This window comes from Cuculus canorus, chromosome 8, assembly GCF_017976375.1.
Source record: "Cuculus canorus isolate bCucCan1 chromosome 8, bCucCan1.pri, whole genome shotgun sequence".
Classification (NCBI taxonomy): domain Eukaryota; kingdom Metazoa; phylum Chordata; class Aves; order Cuculiformes; family Cuculidae; genus Cuculus; species Cuculus canorus.
Window position 1 is genome coordinate 6,256,263 of NC_071408.1, and position 19,184 is coordinate 6,275,446.

General features: G+C 52.9%; 2 protein-coding genes across 6 annotated transcripts in view; both read right to left on the reverse strand.

Annotated features, from left to right (window-relative positions):
- The window catches only part of LMX1A (LIM homeobox transcription factor 1 alpha), a 43,546-nt gene extending 32,829 nt beyond the window's left edge, over positions 1–10,717 (reverse strand). For both annotated transcript variants that reach the window (XM_054073125.1, XM_054073126.1), the window contains exons 1-3: positions 10,532–10,717; positions 9,857–9,963; positions 9,134–9,320 (exon numbers count right to left, since the gene is read on the reverse strand). In XM_054073125.1, the coding sequence (XP_053929100.1) occupies positions 9,134–9,320; positions 9,857–9,932 (263 nt within the window). In that variant the 5' untranslated portion in view covers positions 9,933–9,963; positions 10,532–10,717. The remainder of the gene's footprint in view (positions 1–9,133; positions 9,321–9,856; positions 9,964–10,531) is intronic.
- Positions 10,718–17,867: 7,150 nt separating this feature from the next.
- The window catches only part of RXRG (retinoid X receptor gamma), a 38,966-nt gene continuing 37,649 nt past the window's right edge, over positions 17,868–19,184 (reverse strand). For 2 of the 4 annotated variants that reach the window (XM_054073640.1, XM_054073639.1), the window contains exon 11: positions 17,869–18,442. In XM_054073640.1, coding sequence (XP_053929615.1) covers positions 18,295–18,442 — 148 coding nt within the window. In that variant the 3' untranslated portion in view covers positions 17,869–18,294. Of the gene's footprint in view, positions 18,443–19,184 lie in introns of all 4 variants that reach the window. The other 2 variants (XM_054073641.1, XM_009559855.2) reach the window with 2 other exon arrangements.

The window sequence follows — 19,184 nt, forward strand, 5'->3', positions numbered from 1 at the left end:
ATCTACTTCCCCTGTGCAAGGTCCTTCTCCACAACAGCACCTCCTGTCAATGTGGGTTTTAATGTCCTCAAGGTAATGCATGCAAGAAGCCTCTCTTTTCTAGTTAACCCTCCTTCCTAGGGCCAGAGCTGAAGCAACCTCGGACTCAAGAGTCCAAACTACAAGACTTTAAGCTTCATTAAACTTTTAAGCCAGTCCGTTGAGGCTGCTCTTTCAGCCTTTCATAATTACGGATGCTGAAGGAAGGAGCAACATTCACCCGAGAAGGCATCAAGTAGATTCAAACGCTTAATGGCTTTCCTAACCAAGCTCACACATCCACATCACTGTTTAAAAGATCTGCTCGATACCACTCCAGTGCTCTGCCCGGCAGCAGAGATGCTGAGATATACATAATTCAGTATTTCAGTTTCCCATCGCCAACTCAGCTGGCCACCCATTTGGCACATAAGACTTGGAACACATGGGCCTGAGCCACCTCACTGCTCCAGAGACCAAGCCAGACGATAGTTGGGTTCACAGACAGAGTTCAGGTGTACAAGGTGCTCTCAGCTCTTCCTGCAGGCAAGACCTGAAGATCAACATCTCTATCGGGCAATTCAGACTTTGGCTTGGCTGAACCATGTGCTCCAGAGGAGCCTCTTCCTTCCCTTCAGCCCTTGCAGAAGACCACAGAAGGTGATCTGCAAGCAGAGAGAAGACTGTCACATCATCCTCACACCCGGCATAGGGTTGGGGTCCTGTACACCTGATGCACACGTTTCACAGCTCCTGTTCTCTCCTCTCCTCATTGCCTGGACAGTCTTCTCTAAGACCAAGAATGGAAGAGATGCCCCACAATTGTTTTGTAGGACAGTTGCAATCCAGGCTTGACACAGAAGTCACTGGGCAAGAGTTTTGGGGTTGCGCCTTGACAAATGTCCACCTCCACTATCACCACCCACGATTTTATTTATCTGACAGCTTCGAAATCATCCCTGTCGAGGCAATTGTGAACATGTGCCATTTCCTATGTTGCGTTTCCCTGCTCCTGCTTAGATTCATTACTGCAGAGGTTAGCAACATTTTGCATAGCTAAGACGCTGTTTTCCTGGAATAAAGACTTAAGAGAGCCGGCAAATGTCGAACAGAACTTTTGAAAGGAAAGCATCCCTATGTTTTTACAACAGCAGGGGTTGGAGGGAAGAAATGACAACACTGACTCTCAAATAAAAAAAAACCTGCTGCAGCTGAGAGCTGCCTTCAGGTCCCTTAACCTATTTCTCTCCCCTATCCACATCTTTCCTGCCAAATGCTTCCCTGAGCTTTCAATAGCAAAGAGAAAATTCCTGCCTCCCTCTTCCTGCCCAGCCACCTTGGGCAATGTGACACAGTGAAAAATCAACTCATAATGTGGCCCTGCTGGCCCCAGGCAGGGAAGAAGAAGGAATTGGTACACACAGGCTCCAGGTTCATCCAAGGAGCTCTGCAGCACAAATCCAGAGGAGAAGACGCACGTCCCAAATAAATGAATTGCATCTGAACAGCGGATTCTCTGGGAATCACCTTTGTCTCCTGTGCTTTTAAGTCCCTGCTCTGCTCCCTCACAGGGCAGGGGAACTTGCCCGGAGGGCTTTGGGGGCTCACCACCCCACCGCAATGGTGGTTATCATTCCAGAGGAACAGACATACCAGGGAGAGAGATTTTACACGGTGGCGGCGGGGGCGGAGGACAATGGGCTGAGGAGTGATGGTCGCGTGAAAAAGGATTTGTTCCGCTGTCAAGGATAGAAGGCTCTCCCTAAGAGCAGCGTTAGGAAATGAAGGCCACAAGGAAAGGGAGCGACAAGAGACAATGTACAGACGATGGTGACAGGGGGACAGCTGGGAAGGATCAACACCGAGCCTTGATGGACTCGTAAAGCACGAGTACCAGCCGAGGAAACCTCCTCCAGTGTGCTCTGCCCTCAGAGGCATTTGCCTCAAGGAAGAACAGGATGTCTTGGCACAGGGTGAAACTTTCATCTGTGGCCATGGAGCGCCAGCAATCCTCAGACGAGGGGAAGCATCACTGCCTGCTGGGATAGTTCTCCTGCCTAAACAATGCCTGGGAGACGCCGGTATCTCTGAAACACCACCTTTCAGTCGCCTTTGGTCAAAGGTAGCTTAAGGTGGAAGACTCAAAGGCGATGTGACATAAAAATTAGGCAAATCTGGAGAGAGACTGAGATTCATTCCCAGCCTTCAAACTCACTCAGCAAGACGCTCAAAGCATTTGTGATGATGTAACAAAGCCTTTTTTAGCCATATTTCTATTTCCAGCTCCATTTCATGGGTGAAGGAGCCAAGACTCAGTTCTTTCTCCTGCATCCATCACAGCCAGACCAAGCTGCCCCCCAGATAAACCAGCACCACCAGGCCAGCACTGTGCCTCTGCTGCCCTGCCATAGCACTGCGCACTGGTCAGCCTGCCTCACGCCTTTTGCAAAAGCTTTGGGATCTGTCTGTCTGTAAATATTTGGGGTGAGAAACCAAGGATTACAGAGACTCTCTCCTGGGCAACCAAGGTTTGATGCACTCAAAAAAAAAAAAAACCAAACAAACCTCAAACAGAGCTGCAATGGAATGCCTGCTGGTTTCATGGATACACACCAGACAACCTGGGTGCACTCATTGCCCCTGAGGACCAACAGCACCAGGAGAAGATACCCGGGGACCAGCTGCCTTCCTTCTGCCCAGGCAGAGCTCCTTTCAGGTTAAAACTATCGAGGAACAAAACTGAAGTTACAAGCGGGCATAACTGTAGCTACAGGCTTCCACAGATGTTTGTGCAGCGTTTGCCATGTCAGGGAGCGCCATTAGTCCCCTCCAACCTCTCCCTTCTGAAATCTCTTCCAAATACACGGAAATTCAAATTTCTCCTGAAAATTCAATTATGGAAAAAAAATATTTTGGAACAAGCCCAGGATTTCACCCAAAGAAAATCCAAATATTTTCTCTCTGCTTTAAAGCTATTCTCTACTTCTATTACAAAGGAGATGCTTTATTAAATTGTAGGCAGAGGCAAAGTCCTCCAGCCCAGGGCCCCCCATCCCCACTTCACATTTGCATCTGCAGCGGGCATGAGCCAGAGACAAAACAGAGCACAAAGGGACAAAGAGCATCTTGAGAAGAAAAATACCCAGGACACTTCTCTCATTTCCACCCGCCTCTGCCTTGCCTGTAGCCTCCTCTTCCTCAGACATCCTCCAGCACTGGGACATGCTGAGTATCCCTCTTGGCTGCACACCACGGGGTTCACCAGAAGCAGGGAATGGTGAATCCAGACCATTCAATCCAAGTTCAAATCATTGGGTTTTCCCCATCCTCACCCAGAAGCTGGACTTGTATCCCTGTGAGAGGAAGAGGAGACCAACCCTCGCCCCTCAAATCCACTTCCTCCCCCTCCAAAGAAGAGGGTGCTTTAGACTCCCTCCAGCCACACCCTGGGGCAAGCATGCAGGATCTGGGGGTGACCACAGCATCAGCTTTAGACTCCGCTGGAAAGATCCTTGAGGAAGGACCAAGCAAGAAACCAAATTATGGGCTTTCTTAAATCCACAGCTCAGCAAATCCCTCCCTGCTCCTGTCGGCTGCGAGCAGGTGAAGAACCGTCAAGACAAGGGCTGGCGAGCCGGGGCAGGAGAGGACCCCAGCTGTCTCTCCAGCTGGTGGAGACAAAATTCTCATCAAACCAAAACAAAACCTCCTTTCTTCCCTGAGCCGATTTCTTTTCAGCGCCTTCATTGGGATTGCAAAGATCTGAAGTGGTTCCTTCAGCTCTGAGTGCCTTGTCAGGGGCTGATCAGGGTGTGTTGGGCCATGAGGGGAGAAAGAAAGAAAGAAAAAAAAGGAAGAAAAATCATGGTAGACCTGAAAGAAGATGGCAGAAGCCGTGGAGAGTCCCATGAACGCTCAGGTCCCGGCTCTGCCAGCACCAACCCGTAGCCCCCAGGGTCCCACTGCCAACGAGCAGGAGAAAGGTTGACCCCAAAGCCACCCCTGTCCCCACCACAGAGGGACAGATGACAAGTATATTCAGCTGCCTCGCTCCCAAGCTGCCAAACGTCATTGCCTTTCAGGCCTTTCTATGAAACATGAATTGTAAGACACATATCTAATTAAGGGCAGGGGGAAGGGGCAAGATGCCAGATTTCTTCTCTTCTTCCTTTGGAAAGCAGAGCCCTGCAAGCAGCACACAGGAGGACGGGGGCACCGGAGATGGGGCAAGGCATATTTTGCTTGCCCTTCTTTTCCAGCTCGGATCCTGAAGCAACATCCCACTTATCACCACATCCCAGTGCTTCCCCTGTCCACCAGCATAACAAGGTGATGTAATAACAAAGCAGAGGACCAGTGACTCCCAACCTGACAGCACCAACCACCTCATCCCTGGAGGGAAGGAGGCCAAATTCAGCTGCCTCAGAGCCATGCTCATCCCAGCCTGCAAAGAGTCAGCACATTTCCTCTGGGAGCTGTGGGAAAGGGGTTCAGGGCTGAGAGGAGTTTGCTGTGAGAGATGAGGTGCTGGGTGAGGATGGAGAGCAGGCAAGAAGAATGGGAAGCACTAGAAGAAAAGGCTGAGGGAAAAGAGAGACCGGTAATCATGCTGCAGAGCTACCATGTGCTCTGCTACCCCATTCAGGCCAGCGTGACTGTCCATAGCCTCCAGCCAACCGGAGAAACCCAAGTTAGAACCATCACCTCCATAGGATCCCCCATAAGAAGGGAAAACGACCTCCAGAGGCCATGCTGCACCACAGCCAGACATAGCTCACTGGAAGAATTGTTCTATCAGCCACAAGAAGAGCAAAAAGTCCTATTTCTCCAGGCGAGAGAAGGCAAAGGACTCAGATTGCCAGCACAAAACCCTCGGATCATAGGAAGTCTCTGGACAGTAGGACCAGGCTGCCCTAAAGCATTCAGCATCAGCATCACTTTATTCATTCAATCCGTTTGGGATTATCCCCCTTGCAACCCTTCCGGGCCAGGGAAGCAGCGTGATGGTTTGCAGCTAATTGTGTAATTACATTCATTACCCACATTAAGCAAGATAAACAGCCACCAGCTTCAAACCTCTTCCCCCTCTCTCCTCTATGACAGCAGATGCCAGACAAGCCTCCAGCGGGCAAGAGGCGCCAGAGCTGCCCCAAGCTGGGCAGATCCCACCTTCCCTCCGGGTGGAGCAAGCCGCAATATGCCGGGACCACGCTGCTGGGGATTCAGCCTCGTTCCCCATATGAAGATAACCGTGTGTGGTTTCAAAACCCAGCACTTATGGGTTTCTTCACATGCATTTTCTTTTGCACACATTCAGAACTTGGAATGATGTGTGGCTTTCTAATTCACGGAGGAGGTGGAGGCACCCATGCAACCCCATGACTCCAGGAGCAGGGGATTTCAAAGCCAAGCAGGGGGAGCTTTGCAACGATGACGCAGAAGCTGGCAACAGCACAGAGCCATCAAGACGTGCAAAGACAGGGTGAGCACCACACAACTGCCTCCCTGGGCCAGGGAGCCCGGCACGGCGGCAGTGGCTCAGGGGCTGCGGCCGCCCCTCCGCTGCCGGCGCCCACATGCCAGGCCTGCTCCGAGATGTGCTGGCCATCTGCTCCTGCCAGCCGGGGCTGGGGCCGGGGCTCTGCGCCGTGGCTGGGGACGTGCCAAGCCGTCCCGCCGTCGCCACGCTCCCCAGCTGCGCCCCCCGTCATGACCGCACCGCTGTAAGCGCTCCTGGCCCCCAGAACAAGACAGTGGGGTTCCCGCACTCCACTGGCATTGCCCATGGCAGGGCCTTGGGATGGAGATGGCTCCAGGTCCTCCCTATGGCTCTGGCTCCGTTTGGCCCGTGCAAATCCACTGCAAAACATCTTTGGGCAAGTGAGGCTCAGCCATTCCCATTCTCACGTGGATTTTAAGACTCCAGGCGGCCTCACTCTTCTCATCACTTCGAGTCCCTGTTCCGATTTATGACTAGGTTTGATGCTGCCCATCCCCCTCAAAACCTGCCACCACAAAAGCCCATCCCCTGGTCATCAACATAGGGGCCCCACAGCCGGGCCGCGTCCTCGGGGCCGCTTGGCAGTCGGGGAGCCGGCCTGGGCGAAGCCTGAACCTTTTAATAGTTGAGACTTATCAGGTTTGGACAAGTGCCGGGGGCTGCTGCGGGATTAAGGATGTTCTGTAATGAACGTCCTCTGTCCCAAATAGATGCTGTCCCAGGGGCATGGGCTTGAGCGGTCCCTCCCCAGGAGCCTTCCCCATCGGCATGGGGGAATCCAGTCCAAGAGTGACCCTCCAGCCCTCTCCATGTCCCGAGCTGGCATCACTGCCCAAACTGCCCATGGGTCCTGAGCACCAGCCCAGGCACCCCAAAAAGATGCCGAGACCCAGCCTGACATCCCGGGCCTTTAATCCATCCCACACCAGGTCCTCTCTCCCAAGGTCTTCCTCTTTATGAAAGACAGAGAAATGTAAAACATCTGTTTTAACAAATGATTCTTCAATTTCTCGAGTCCGGCAAGTCAGATGCTCACTTAGAACTGTTTGTAACACTTTCCACGGGTGTATTTATAACTAAAGGCATAACTGCCATCTCATGCTCTGTCATTAACCCTCTGCAACCTTGTTATAAACGGAACTCAGAGAGCGAAGATAGGTGTCAGAAAACACTGCATTTACTCATCTGTGGTAAAACATCCCAACAGTCAGTATTCGGAAGAGAAATTCCCTTCTTTCAATTAAAAACAAACAAAAAAGGAAAACCAAAACCACCAACACGACAATACCGGCAGAGAGGACCTCATCCACTTCCCCGACAGCCCCACCACCGGCGTTTCACATGCAGACATCACAGTCCTCTCCCCCAACAAGCTTCTCTGTGCTGACGGAGGGGTCTCCAGAGCCCAGCTCCACTGGTGGCACCACCACCACCGCAGGGAGGACCAGCCGCTCTACACCATTGTGCTGCACAAGGAGTGTCAGCCACACGCGATGATTAACCAGCTCCGCGCTCGAAATAATTAGTTTGGTCCATGAGCAGCAGCTCTTCCCCTACGTGTTTCACACCGAAGACCTCAGCATCAGCACCGTGGCAGAGGCAGGCACAGTGCTCCTGTGCCTGAGGAAAACACTCAGCCCAAAGACAGGACAGGTAGTTTAGGCAAAGAAAGAGGGTTTCTTAATTAAATACAGTCTCATATGTAAAGCTCCACAGATCCTGAAGGAAATGGTTCTCTGGGACACTGCTCCACATCCTTGCTGTCCCCTGGTAAAGGAGTCACACCACCAGCACGGTGGAGAATCCAGTCAGGGGGACGGAGGGAGCAGGGCCACGGACCTGCAGCCCCACGGCCAAAAAATAAAGTAAAATAAAATTCAAGGAGACAACAACATGAGACAAGGGGCAGGCAGGTGCAGGAGGGGAAGAGGTTAGCACTGGTTCAGGGCTAAAACCATGCAACCTCAGGGAAACTGCCTGCCGACAAGCCCACTCCCGGGCTCAAGCAGAAGTTACCAACCCAAATATGGCCGGGAAATAATCAAGATAAACAGCGGCACTGCTGCAGCCTAGGAAATATTTGTGGTGTTATTTTTTCGCAGTCTTCCTTGTCCATCCTGACAGCGAGATGGGCACAGCAAGAAGCCAACTATGGCACCAATTTCTTTCTTGGCCAAAAGACATAGGAGGAGGGTTTCAGGCTGGAGTCGGCTTCCAGCACTCCGAATCCATAGTGTAAAACCCATGCATGCTGAAAGCTGGAAAGGCATTTCTGCGGTAATAATCACTCCAGTTTCCCTACAAAGCTCCAAATGAAGGCATTGCTAAAGCAGAAATTGTGAATTAAATTGTGCGGGGAACTGGTAGCCAAATATTTACGGACAAAAAATCTCGACAAATTTTTGCCCCCCATAACACGGCTCTCTCCGCTCTCGCAGCAGCTAATTCTTCCGCTCTTTCGTAAACATTTGAAAACAAGGTCACGCGCACAAATTCTGCTTTCAATTTGCCTTGTATCCATAGTGATTAAACTCAGACCCACAATACAGGACTTAAAGCGAAAAACTTTAAAAAGGCCTGGAGCAGAGCTAGTCCCCGGCACACTCGCCGACCCGCCAAAGGCCAGGGACAAGAGCATCGCCGATGACTATTTTCTCATAAAATAGTGACCTGGGAATTAAATCGCAGGGCTCCAGCAGCCGTGCTATCACCATAGCGAGGGATCCAGCCTCCCAACTACACTCCCCTCGAGAAACAACCAGCCCGGAGGCAACACAAATTTACTGGCTCCAAAACCCGGCCAGGGAGTGAGGTCCAGCAAAGGCGGCAAGAGCAGGATAAGCAGGAAAAAACCAAAAGCTGCTGCAGGAGAGGAAAGAGTCGACAACCCTCACCCCATTCCCAATAGAAAGGTTTTTCTCTAAGAAAAATAATTTTCTCATCATCTTTCCTCCCGAGGCCCCACACTCTCCAAAGGCGAAGCGCTGGAGCTGGAAGGTTTAACCACCTACATCCAATTTCCTGCTCATTCACAGCCCCAGACACGGGGAAAGCCCCCAGCGTGCGATAGAAAACACTGTGAATTCAGCAGAGCCTTCCCATGTGCCTCAGTTTCCCCACCCAAGCAGGGGGAGCAATAACATTGTCCTGCCTGTGGGGATATTAAGAAAATAACCCCATCCAGGACTGCAACAGGGAGGATACAATGTTCCTCGTGTGGATGCTCAGTAGGAAAATAAAGCCAGAGGAGATGAGAAAACACTTTGTCCCATCTCTCCACAGCCCTGCACTGACCAGGGGGCTCACAGAACCCCCTCAAAAGGCTCCTAAATTCCCACGGCACAAACCGAGCACAACAAAACACCCTTAGAAAAGGGGAGAACTGGGGGTGCCAGGAGGCAGTGGGGTAGAAGCACAACTCGCTCGCCACACAGCGCGGTGAGGCTGACAGCTTGGGGCACACCAGGCAGGAAAGTGGGGGGACACCGAGACCCCCAGACCCCTGAGTTTTCCGCAGGGTGCTGAGCCTTAGCAGGCGGTGGGAAAGAGGCAAGTGGTTCTCGCCTGCGGGAAAGGGGGCAAGTGGGACTCGCCTGGGGGAAAGCGGGCACTTACTTCTCATAGTCCAACTTGCAGTAGAGCTTCTTGTCGCGATAGAAGCAGGTGGTCTGCAGGGGCTCCTTGCAGGAGGCGCACTGGACGCACTGCTCGTGCCACAGGCTGTCGTTGAGGCGCAGGAGGAACCGATCCGAGATAACTCGCTGGCACCCCTCGCACACAGACCTGGGGGTCGCGGCTCTGCCTGCGGGGAAGGAGCCGTGCAGGGGGAGGCGAGCCGGGACACAGACGGGGCGAGGCACGCTCGGAGCTGCTCTCGCTTCACCCACGCGGGGTTAGGGGGGGCAAACGGGGTGCAGGGCGATGCTCCAGGATGCGGGGGGGACCAGTGCCTTGAGGGAGCTCCGAGGGAGAGACATCGCCCCCGATTTCGTTCCTCTCGGAAAGGCGGCGGCAGAGCCGCAGCTCGGAGAGCGGGCGGTTGTTTGAAACCGATATTAAAAGGAAGGAAAATAAAATTAAATGAATTATTTCTCGTTCGATAAGATGGAAAGGCTTTCGTTGAGCTGGGGCGGAGGGGGTGACGAGGAATTTAATGCAGCCGCGGAACGAACCGCGAGCGGGGAAGGTGGGCGCTGCCCGGGCGCAGGGAGCGGCACCGGGCAGCAACGATTCGGGGTGAAAGCGGCTCCCGGGACCCCCCAAATCCCCTGTGCCCACCGCTTGGCCGTGCCCCGCCCTGGGGGCTCGCCGGAAGGGAAGCGGGGTGCCCCGACTTACCCAGCAGGGAGGAGAAAGGGGTGCCGGGGTCCAGGGCGCTCTGCAAACTCTCCTCCATCTTCAGCCCGTCCAGCATGGTGAGGAGCCGGGCCGGGCGAGGGGGCCGCCTGCAACACAGCCCCGCACTCAGCCCCACCGCCCGCGGCCGCCCAGCGGCAGGAAAACCCCGGAATCCCCGCTCCCGGGAGAGCCCGCAGCCTCCCCGCAGCCTGGACGTGCGCAGCGGCCGGGGCCGGGCAGCGGAAGGGGGGATGCGGGGAGGATGGGGGGAGGATGCGGGGAGGATGCAGGACAGAGGAGGATGCGGGAAGGGGGAGATGCAGGGAAGATGCGGGACTGTGGGTCGCGGGAAGGATGCGGGATTGGGGGGATGCAGGGAGGATGCGAGACAGGGAAGGATGCGGGATGGGGATGCGGGACGGGGAGATGCGGGGAGGATGAAGGACAGGCGGGGATGCGCGAAGGATGCGGGGCGAGGGGGGATGCGGGGCGGAGGGGATGAGGGAAGGATGCGGGCCTGGGGAGGATGCGAGATAGGAAGGATGAGGGGACGATGAGAAACGGGAGATGCGGGAGGATGTGGGACGGGGGGAGGATGGAGGACAGGGGAGGATGCGTGGAGGACGCGGAACAGGGGGGATGTAGGGCCGGGGGATGCGGGGCTCGGCCGCTTACCTGGGGCTCGGCCCCGGTGGTGCCTTCCTGCAGAGAGCCGGCGGGAGAGGCGTCCTCTGTTACCGCTCCGGGAGGGTCCTGCGTAGCTCCGGGGTGGGGAAGGAGCCGCGGCGCCCTGGACGGCTCCCGAGCTGAGCGCAGCTCACCGACCTGCGGGGAAGCGCCGTCCGACTGCTGCCAAGGCACATTTCCTGGAGCTGATACCTCCCTGCCCGACCCCCACCCCCTGCCCTCCCCTCTCCACCCCACTCGAAATAAGTTTCCTCCCCGCTCTCCTGCCTGGCTGCAGGCACCGGCCCCGCCACGCCTCGAGGGGCACGGCCGGGGCAGCCCCGGCTCCCTGCCTCTTTTCCTTCTTTTCTTAGAAAGCAACCCAAAAAGAGGAAAAGGGGTGGGTGGGGGGAAAGGTGACGGGTGTTCCCCCGCCATCGCGGCTCTGACGGTAGCGAAACCAACTGGAAATCAGCTCCGAATTTCAGGAGAAGCCGAGGCCGGGGTTTTTTTTGGAAATCAGGTCCCGGGGCTCCGGGCAGGGATGCGGTCCCGGGGCTCCGGGCAGGGATGCGGTCCCGGTCTGTGCATTGCCTCGGGCGCCTCGCTCCCGCCGCTCCCAACACTTTAAGGAAAGAGTGTTGGGAGGGGAGGACAAGAAACCAAACACAAAGCCGGAGAGTTGCCCCGGAGGGTTCGCCGCCCGTGCTCGGGGCCGGTTCTCTACGGGGGGACGGCGGCCCATGGAAAGCCGCTCCGGCTCCGCCAAACCGCATCTTTTTCGGGGGGGGGAAGCTCGCGTGGGGAAGACCTTGCCCGGCCGGGGAAGCCGGAACGCGGAGCTTTCTCGTAACCCCGGCGATTTCCAGTCCTGCCCGTCTCTCCCCTTCGCTCCTGCCCGGGGTTTTGGGGGTTCGCTGTTTTTCGGGGAGTTTCACGGCCCCGCAGGTACCTGGCGCTGCCGGAGCAGCCTGGGCAGCGGGGCGGTGGTTTCCCCGGCCCGGAGGAGCGCTGGGGACTCCTCTGCAGCTGCGAGGGGAGAAACGGGCTGCAGAGCTGCGAGGGACCCGCTACAGTGTCCTGGAGGTTTTTAGGAGCCTCACCTCCCGTGCTCACCGGTGACCTTGGCACCGGGGGCAGAAGGGCTCCCAGCCTCTCCGAGGGGTTTCCTCGTCACCAAGTGTTCCCCACGCCCAGATGACGCAGGTGATGCAGGGATCAAGGTCATGTCCTTTGGGAGCTCCTAGGAAGGAACAAGACCACAGGTTGGCACAGGTGGATCACCACCCAGCCAAAATCCCGTGGGAGAGGGAAACAGGGTCCTGGAACAGCCCCACTGTATCCCAGTATAACTACACTGGGAGCCTGGGCGCAAAAGCTTTGGTACCACTGCACGGGTCAGCATGAAACAGCTCTCATCCTTCACATCCAGGAAGACTGAGCTGCAGCTGCAGCAGGGAGGCACCGAACTCTGGTGCCTCTGTCTTTGTCTCTCCTGAAGGTCTCCAAGCAGCTCCAGACAAGTTTCTGGGTAGCCAGATCTATCAGAGCCACATTGGCAAGACACCAGCCCGGTAAGGACTGCAGCGTGACGAGGGGCTCCGGGCACCACACGCTGCTCTTCCTCCCAGTGCAAACCAGCAGAACCATTCCACCCCAGTTGCAGACCTGTGCAATGCAGAAGGTTTTCCTTCCACAGACAGGGGTCAGGCCACGGGGTGGGAATGCCATCCTCCAGCACTGCTAAAAACCGTGGCCCTGTACAGGACACTTTGCTTGTAAACTCAGACCGCTCACCTTATTTGATCTGATCAGAGATGCAGGAATAGCTGAGAGGGAAGTCAGTCTCTCCTGCATCTGTCACCTGATGGTGTTCCCTGTCCTCTTCCTCCTTTCCAGGTGAGAAGGGCTCTGGAGACTGCCTTACCTTGCAGCTCTCGCACACAACTCACTGCTCAGCCTATGAAGGATCAGGCTTGAGGGAGGGCATGGTGCACAACACTGAAGGGGCTGCAGCAGAGTGTTCTGCCCATGATTTGCACACATCTACCAGCTCCCACACCCATCACATGTATTGGAGCCCCCTCACTCTCATGCAAAGAATGGTTACTGGGTGAACCAGTAATTTATGCAAGAAATACACTTCAAGCCCCCCCACTCCTAAAGCACACCTTCACCTCATACAATTGCCCTTCAAAAACGGTGTAGGGGGTGGGGAGAGTATCTCAGTCAGCTCACTGCAGCCAGGTTTTCCATGAGTAGCTCACCCAGGGCTGAATTAGGTGCAGCAGCCTGCAGCCTCAGCAGCTGAAGATAATTAAACCAGAGGAGAAGCAGGACTAGGCTTTCTCCTTCTAGCTGTAGGGTTACAAAGACTGTGTGGGCTGGGTAAAACAGCCTTAAGCAGAAGCTGCCCACCAAATGAACAAGCCCACAGCGTTGGAAGGGAGCCACATATCTCCCCCAGTCATCTCCCGTCTGGGGCTGCCCAGCTCTCATGTCTTGTGCCCAGGAGCTTGGGTGGACCAGCAGGTCCCCACTGTTCGCTGATGGAAGGAGATCAGCACTCCATTCGAGGGTGAGTAGCCACAGCCACAGCAACAGACACGGCTCCAGAAAGCATGGAGCCAGATCTGTCCTCCAGTGTCACCTTAACTCTGTCCTCCAGTATCACCTTAACTCTGCCCAGCACAGCAGATGCAGACCCATGCAGGAGCAGGAAGGGCTGGACCCAGAAGCAGGCACGATAGGAGGCCAAGGAAGAAGGTGGATATAAGCTGTGATTTCCTACACATGCTCCAGCTGATTCTCCTGGGACAGGAGTCACTGAGCCAACTAGCCAGCATCATACCCTTAATGCCTGAAGCCACCTTGACCCAGAAGACAAAGCCCTGCCCACCACTGAGGGCCATCTCTCCGTACCACTTATACCATAAAGAATACACCACCCTCTCCCTCCTGCCACCCTCACAGCCCTTCCCAGGCATCAGCTGCTGCACACCCAGCTAGGCTGGCCTGCCCTGGTAGAGGCAAGGCAGAAACCACCACAATGCTGGCAGATATATCTGGGGTGTTAAAATTCTCTCCCTTATCACCAAAATCCCCCAGGCCAAGCCTGTCTTAGGCTAATTGCACAAAGGGCATAGGGAGAGAGGTGAGAGAGGTATGGGGTGACAGCCACTGGTCTTGCAATAGGTATAGGTTGGTCCTTGTCTACTAGTGCTGACTGTTTTATGAGCCTGGGGTTTTATGAGGGCTTCTCTGTCTTTGTATCACGCTTTCCAAGAGTGCATTATAACTCACCATGAAATAAAAGTCACCATCCCCTGAAAGGGAATACACCACTGCTTCCCTCTGCTACCGTCAGGTCTGGGGAGCTCCACCATGCTTCCTCATCAGTGTAATTCCTCCTCTGCCCCATGTCCTCTGGTGCTCGAGGAGGTATCAAGTCAGCACAGCCTCCCCAGCTTCCCACCTGGCCTTTGGTGGGACAGCGGAGAGTTGGGAGGGACAGAGAGGAGACAAGCAGAGAAACTAAGCAGCAGGGAGAGCTTCCTGGGGGAGCTCAGATGTGATGGAGAGGGCAGTCCAGGGCCCAGCCCAGACAAGAGGTCCTTGAGGAAAGGTAGTGGTTCTTGGTTCAGAGTCTGAAAGTCATCTCAGGACTGTAGGACATGCCCTTGAATCGCTAAATGCAGCAGGGAGCCCAGAGCTGAACTGAACGCAAACCAGCTCAGACCTGTATAGCTTGAGATTTATTTTTTTTTTTATTCCCAATCCAGAACTGCCGGGTTTGAACCTCAATTGAAACTGAAGCAGCTGCTACAAAACCCAAATGAAGGCAGAGCAGGAAGAGACACCAGCTTGATTTCTGGGTGAGAAACAAATCCAGCTTAGCACAAGCAATGAAGTTGAAGGTTTATTTTTTGTTTTCCAAGATCCTCTTCCTAAGTGGCTAAAGCCACTATTTTGTGAAGTTTTCCCCCCATGGAACACTACACAGCAAGCAGCTCGGAATTAATAGATGCTTTGAAAAGGCTGGCCTGTGCACTAAAACAAAGGTGTCCATGGTGGTGGGCGCCTGCTGCAAACTCAGAATGCTCGTGAGATGTGATGCATAGTGGGAAAGAGAATATAACACTTTGCCTTGCACCGGTCATTCCCAGAGCAAAGGGAAAAATGCCAGAGCTTGATCTGAGGTGAGGAGGACTTTCTCAGGGAAACCAATGACTGGGTCTTCAGAAAAGGTAAACCAGCAACTAGAATCCAGCAAGAGCAAAATTTAGAGGTGATAGGAGCCAGATTTCAGTAGGAAGGGTAGGTAGCTGGACCCTGGTATGCTCTCGTGACTGAAAAGTGGCTGAGTTTTGAAGGCACTATCTTGATGTGTGTCTGCAAGGAGAAATGCCCACATTGGAAAACTTTGCTGTGTCTTGATTTTTTTTAGTTCTTCAGTGTTATTTTTTTAATTCTTTGTGCTGCTGTAACTCTAAACAAGCTGGGGCTGAACGTATGTGCAAGGAAAGAAGTTTTCTTTGACTTATCCACGATGGTGATTTCTACCATTCAGGCAGAAATTCGTACCAATGAGTTTCTGCAGGTCTGCAGATTCTGTAAGCTCCAGCCATGCCAAGCTGATCCTCTGCAGCAATCCCTCCTGAGGGAAAACACCATGGAGTTATTACCAGCTGTTATGGGGTCTGCTCCTCGGGGTGCCTGTAGAGATTCACCCCCGTGGTTTGCAACACAAGGGGAAGCGCTAGTCCTGAGCAGCATTTTGACACCATTGTGATAGAGGCCCACAATGTGAAGGAGGAATCTGATGGTTGGGACCAAATCCAGGAGATTACATAAAACCTCAGCTCCTCAATGACTGCAGTCAGTTGCTCAGTGACGTCTTTCCTGTGCACAGGACAGCTGTCTACTAATGAGACTTTCAGATGAGCAAGTGGTCTCCTTACAGAAGCTGTGCCCTGTGACTCACGTCCTCGCTGCCCTACCAGACACGCAGTGGGGGAGTATGTGTGAGGTGTGCACACTAAATTTTAAAGAAACCCAACTCACTAGGCATCTAAGAAAGAGGACAAGCCCTGCTTGAAGAGCAGCCTGGAGGCCCAGAACCCAGAGACCGCCTTTCTCGGCTCTTGACATAGATTGCCGAGAGTAGGGGTGCCCAGGAGCCACAAATGGCTGCTTTGAGACTTTCTGCCCCAGCCTCAGTTATCATATCCCAATACTTCCAGCTTCAAAAAGTGACTGTTCACATTGCAGGTAGTGGTCTGGATTTACCTGCAGACAGTGAACTGAGATCAGCAGCAAGGCAGTCAAGTTGAATCACTTTTGGGACTCAGCAAGCTCTGCTTGCACTGGCTGCAAGCGGGCACACACAGGGCCATCTGGGCTACGTGCTGGATCCCACTCTACTGTCCAGTTTATTGTTCTCTGTTGCCTATGTGTTGAGCTCTTTTCCCAATAGGGAATATCAGGTACTCTGAATCCTGGACTCAAATTAAGCCACCAAGAGACATCACTCTGTCTACATTAAACCTGTATGGCAAAGGGTTCAACAATGCCCAAAGCACATTTTGGTGTCTTGGCTGAATTAAACTCCAACCTCGCAGCTTGGTGTAAACTCTTATGGTCACAGCTGCAACAACCGTGGGCCAAGGACAGCACCTGACTGCTTGCTGATCTCAAAGTGTCACTAGTAGACAGCTGTCCTACACACAGGAAAGAAGTCCCTGAAAGAGACAGCATTATTGGTGTGGAAGCATCCTGTCGTCTCCAGCTGGCTCAGGCCACTGCCTGCAGCAGCTCACCCAGAGCCAAACCACACTCCCAGTTATTGCTGAGTACTCCAAAGCAGCACTCGGACACCGTTTTAACAAAAGGTCTGCTGCATACATGAGGACCCTCAGGTTTCCCTCTATGTATTTCAGCAAAAAGCACTAATACCACACGGTGGCATCAGCTTCTGCAGCCCTTCTCTTGCTAAGTCTGCTAACAACAATCAATCACCTTGATTTTAACCATCAAACCTGAGAGCAGGGACGTCAAGAGAAACCCAGGGCTTTAAAATATATAAGAAACCAACCCACCTACCAGCAGACCAGCTGTTAGAAGCACGCAGCTCTTGGAGGGGGAAGCCTGTACAGCACCAGGCTGGAGGTAACCCCTTGCATTGACTAGCCAGCAGCGTGGTGTGGGCACCACCTTAGAGCGGTTTGCATGCCGGCTCTCAGACTCTGGTAAAGCTTTTACAATGAGCAGGTGGAATATTTTATGTCTTTAAACACTTCCCTTTTAATGGAAAATTACCTTTTCATTTAAAAGTAACCCCTCAGTCAATGCTCTTCACTTCCCTTTTTTTTTTTCCAGCGTCGTTAAAAAAAAAAAAAAAGTCTTCATAATTTGGGGGTTTTTTGCTTTTTTTTTTCTCCTTCTTTTTTTGATTCTCTCTTTCTCCTTTCCACAGTGAAATATTGCAGAATGAATCATGTCCCCGTGGGGACAAAATGGTTCATTTTTATCCTCCTTTCTTTCCTGTTGTCACTCCTCCTTTCCCCCAAACTTCCCTGAGTCGCTGAGCGGCAGCATTGCAATCTGTCACACGGACAGACGAAGCATGGCTGCATCTCACTGCACTGTCTGCCGAGAGGGTCAGAAGGGGCAGATCACTTAACACTACACCTGTTTTATGAATAAGAATACAGGCAGTTTTGCTGGGTTCCTGGGAGGATGTTTTCCCACCAGGATAAGCTCTGTGTATTGAACAAATTCATGTCTTTAACTCATTTGACTCTGCTTAGCTCGATTGCGATGGGAAGCTCCAGCAGTGCCATTTCAGCAGGGGAAAGACCAGGCAGACCTTTGAGACAGGTTTTGCTACAGCGTCTTTTGTTTTCCCTTTCTGTAGTTTTCACTCATGAAGGTATGAGATTATAAATTTGGGATTAAAAAGTCCGTTTCCAGTGGACAAAAAAAAAACCAAACAAACCAGAAAAAAACCAAGCAACTGAAAACAGGATCCATAAAGCTTCAGAAAGATGAAAATTATCCATGAGCACACCAGGTTTAGGTTACTCTTGAATACTCCACCTGGACCAAAATGAAGCACTTTGCTTCTTCCCTCAGTATCTGGATTAGCTCAGAAAGGAAAAACAAACTAAAAAGTCACTTTTAAAGTTACTTCAAAAATGAAAGAGTTTAAAAGTTTCTTTTTAAGATGGTAGAATGAAACGTTCTGGTTCAAAGCAGCAAATTTCTCCACGTCTTCCATTAGCAGGGACAAGAAGAAAAAATACCTGTTCTCTCTTGGCCAGAGGATTGTGCCCACCACACAGCGATATCCTAAGTGATGTTCCCGCTCCTATTTGTGCTGTCCAAGAGTCCCAGAAAGGTTCCACAACCTCATCCCAAGCCAAACCTGTGACCACAGCAAAAGAGGACACTGCTCTCCCAGCTCCAGTCAGTGCCTGCCTCATTTTATTTGTTCTGTTGGCTTTTATTGAGAGTGAAAAAATAATTTAAAGCAATTATCTGTACAGGGGGCAGGGGACTGGTTAGCTGGCCGGAAGATCTGTGACTCGGCACGGACAGGCCAGGGAGGGCTAAAGGGTGTGATTTACAGCTGTACAAAACCACAACAATCCCACCAAGGAGGAGCAGAGGGTGCAGGACATCTCTTGAGCTCTTGTAGGCCCAGAGCAGAGGGGTGGGAGGCTGTGCAGGAGCATGAGGGGCCAGAGTCTGGCTAGAGTGGAGCCAGACGCTCAAGTGACCTGCAGGGGTGTCTCCAGCATCTCCATGAGGAAAGTGTCAATGGGGGTGTCCCCAATCAGCTTGAAGAAGAAGAGGTGCTCCAGGCACTTCAGCCCAATGGAGCGCAGTGCTGGCAGGCGCAGGAGGAGTTTGGCAAACCTGGAAAAGAGCAGAGTCAGAGGCATGCAGGAGGCACTGGATACCCTCTCCCATGTGTTTCCAAGCCTGGACCAGGGGCTCAGGAGAACAGAGCCCGAATCCTCCTCAAAAACACCTTGGAGAGTCCTCCATCCTAGATTCTCCTATGCTTTCAAAATAAACATTTATCTTCACATGTGTTGAGGAAATAATTATCTTTTCAAATCATAATTTATTGTTTTTAAGGGGATCAGGGGAGCATAGCCCAAATCCTCCCCAAAAATGCCTTGGAGAGTTTCAGTCTAAAAGTCTCCTGTCCTTTCAAAAGAAGCATTTCTCTCTGCACATGTGGAAGAAATATGTATCTTTTCAAAACTGAATTTAGCACTTTTGAAACCTTTTTTTTTAAAAAAAGAAAGAAAAAAAGAAGATACACCCAGATTGTCTTTCCAAGACTTGAACTAGTGACTAGTGCCATTGAAATCCTTCTTGAAACCACCTTTAAAAACCCCCAGCCTCCCGAAAGGGTGCACAACCCCTCAGCAGGGCCTCTGCCAGTGCTGCCTCCTGTTTCGAGGCGCAGGTGCAAGGGGGTGCAGCAGGCGGGCTGCCTCCCCCTCTCCATGTCCCACTTGCAGCACTCCGCAGTCACATCCAGAGCCAAAAATAGCAGAAGATGCTGTGGGTGCATCACTTGGCCAGCAGTGATGAGGCCAGATCCGCCTGCCAGCGTTGGAGAATTCGGCCAGCAGAGGGTAGGATT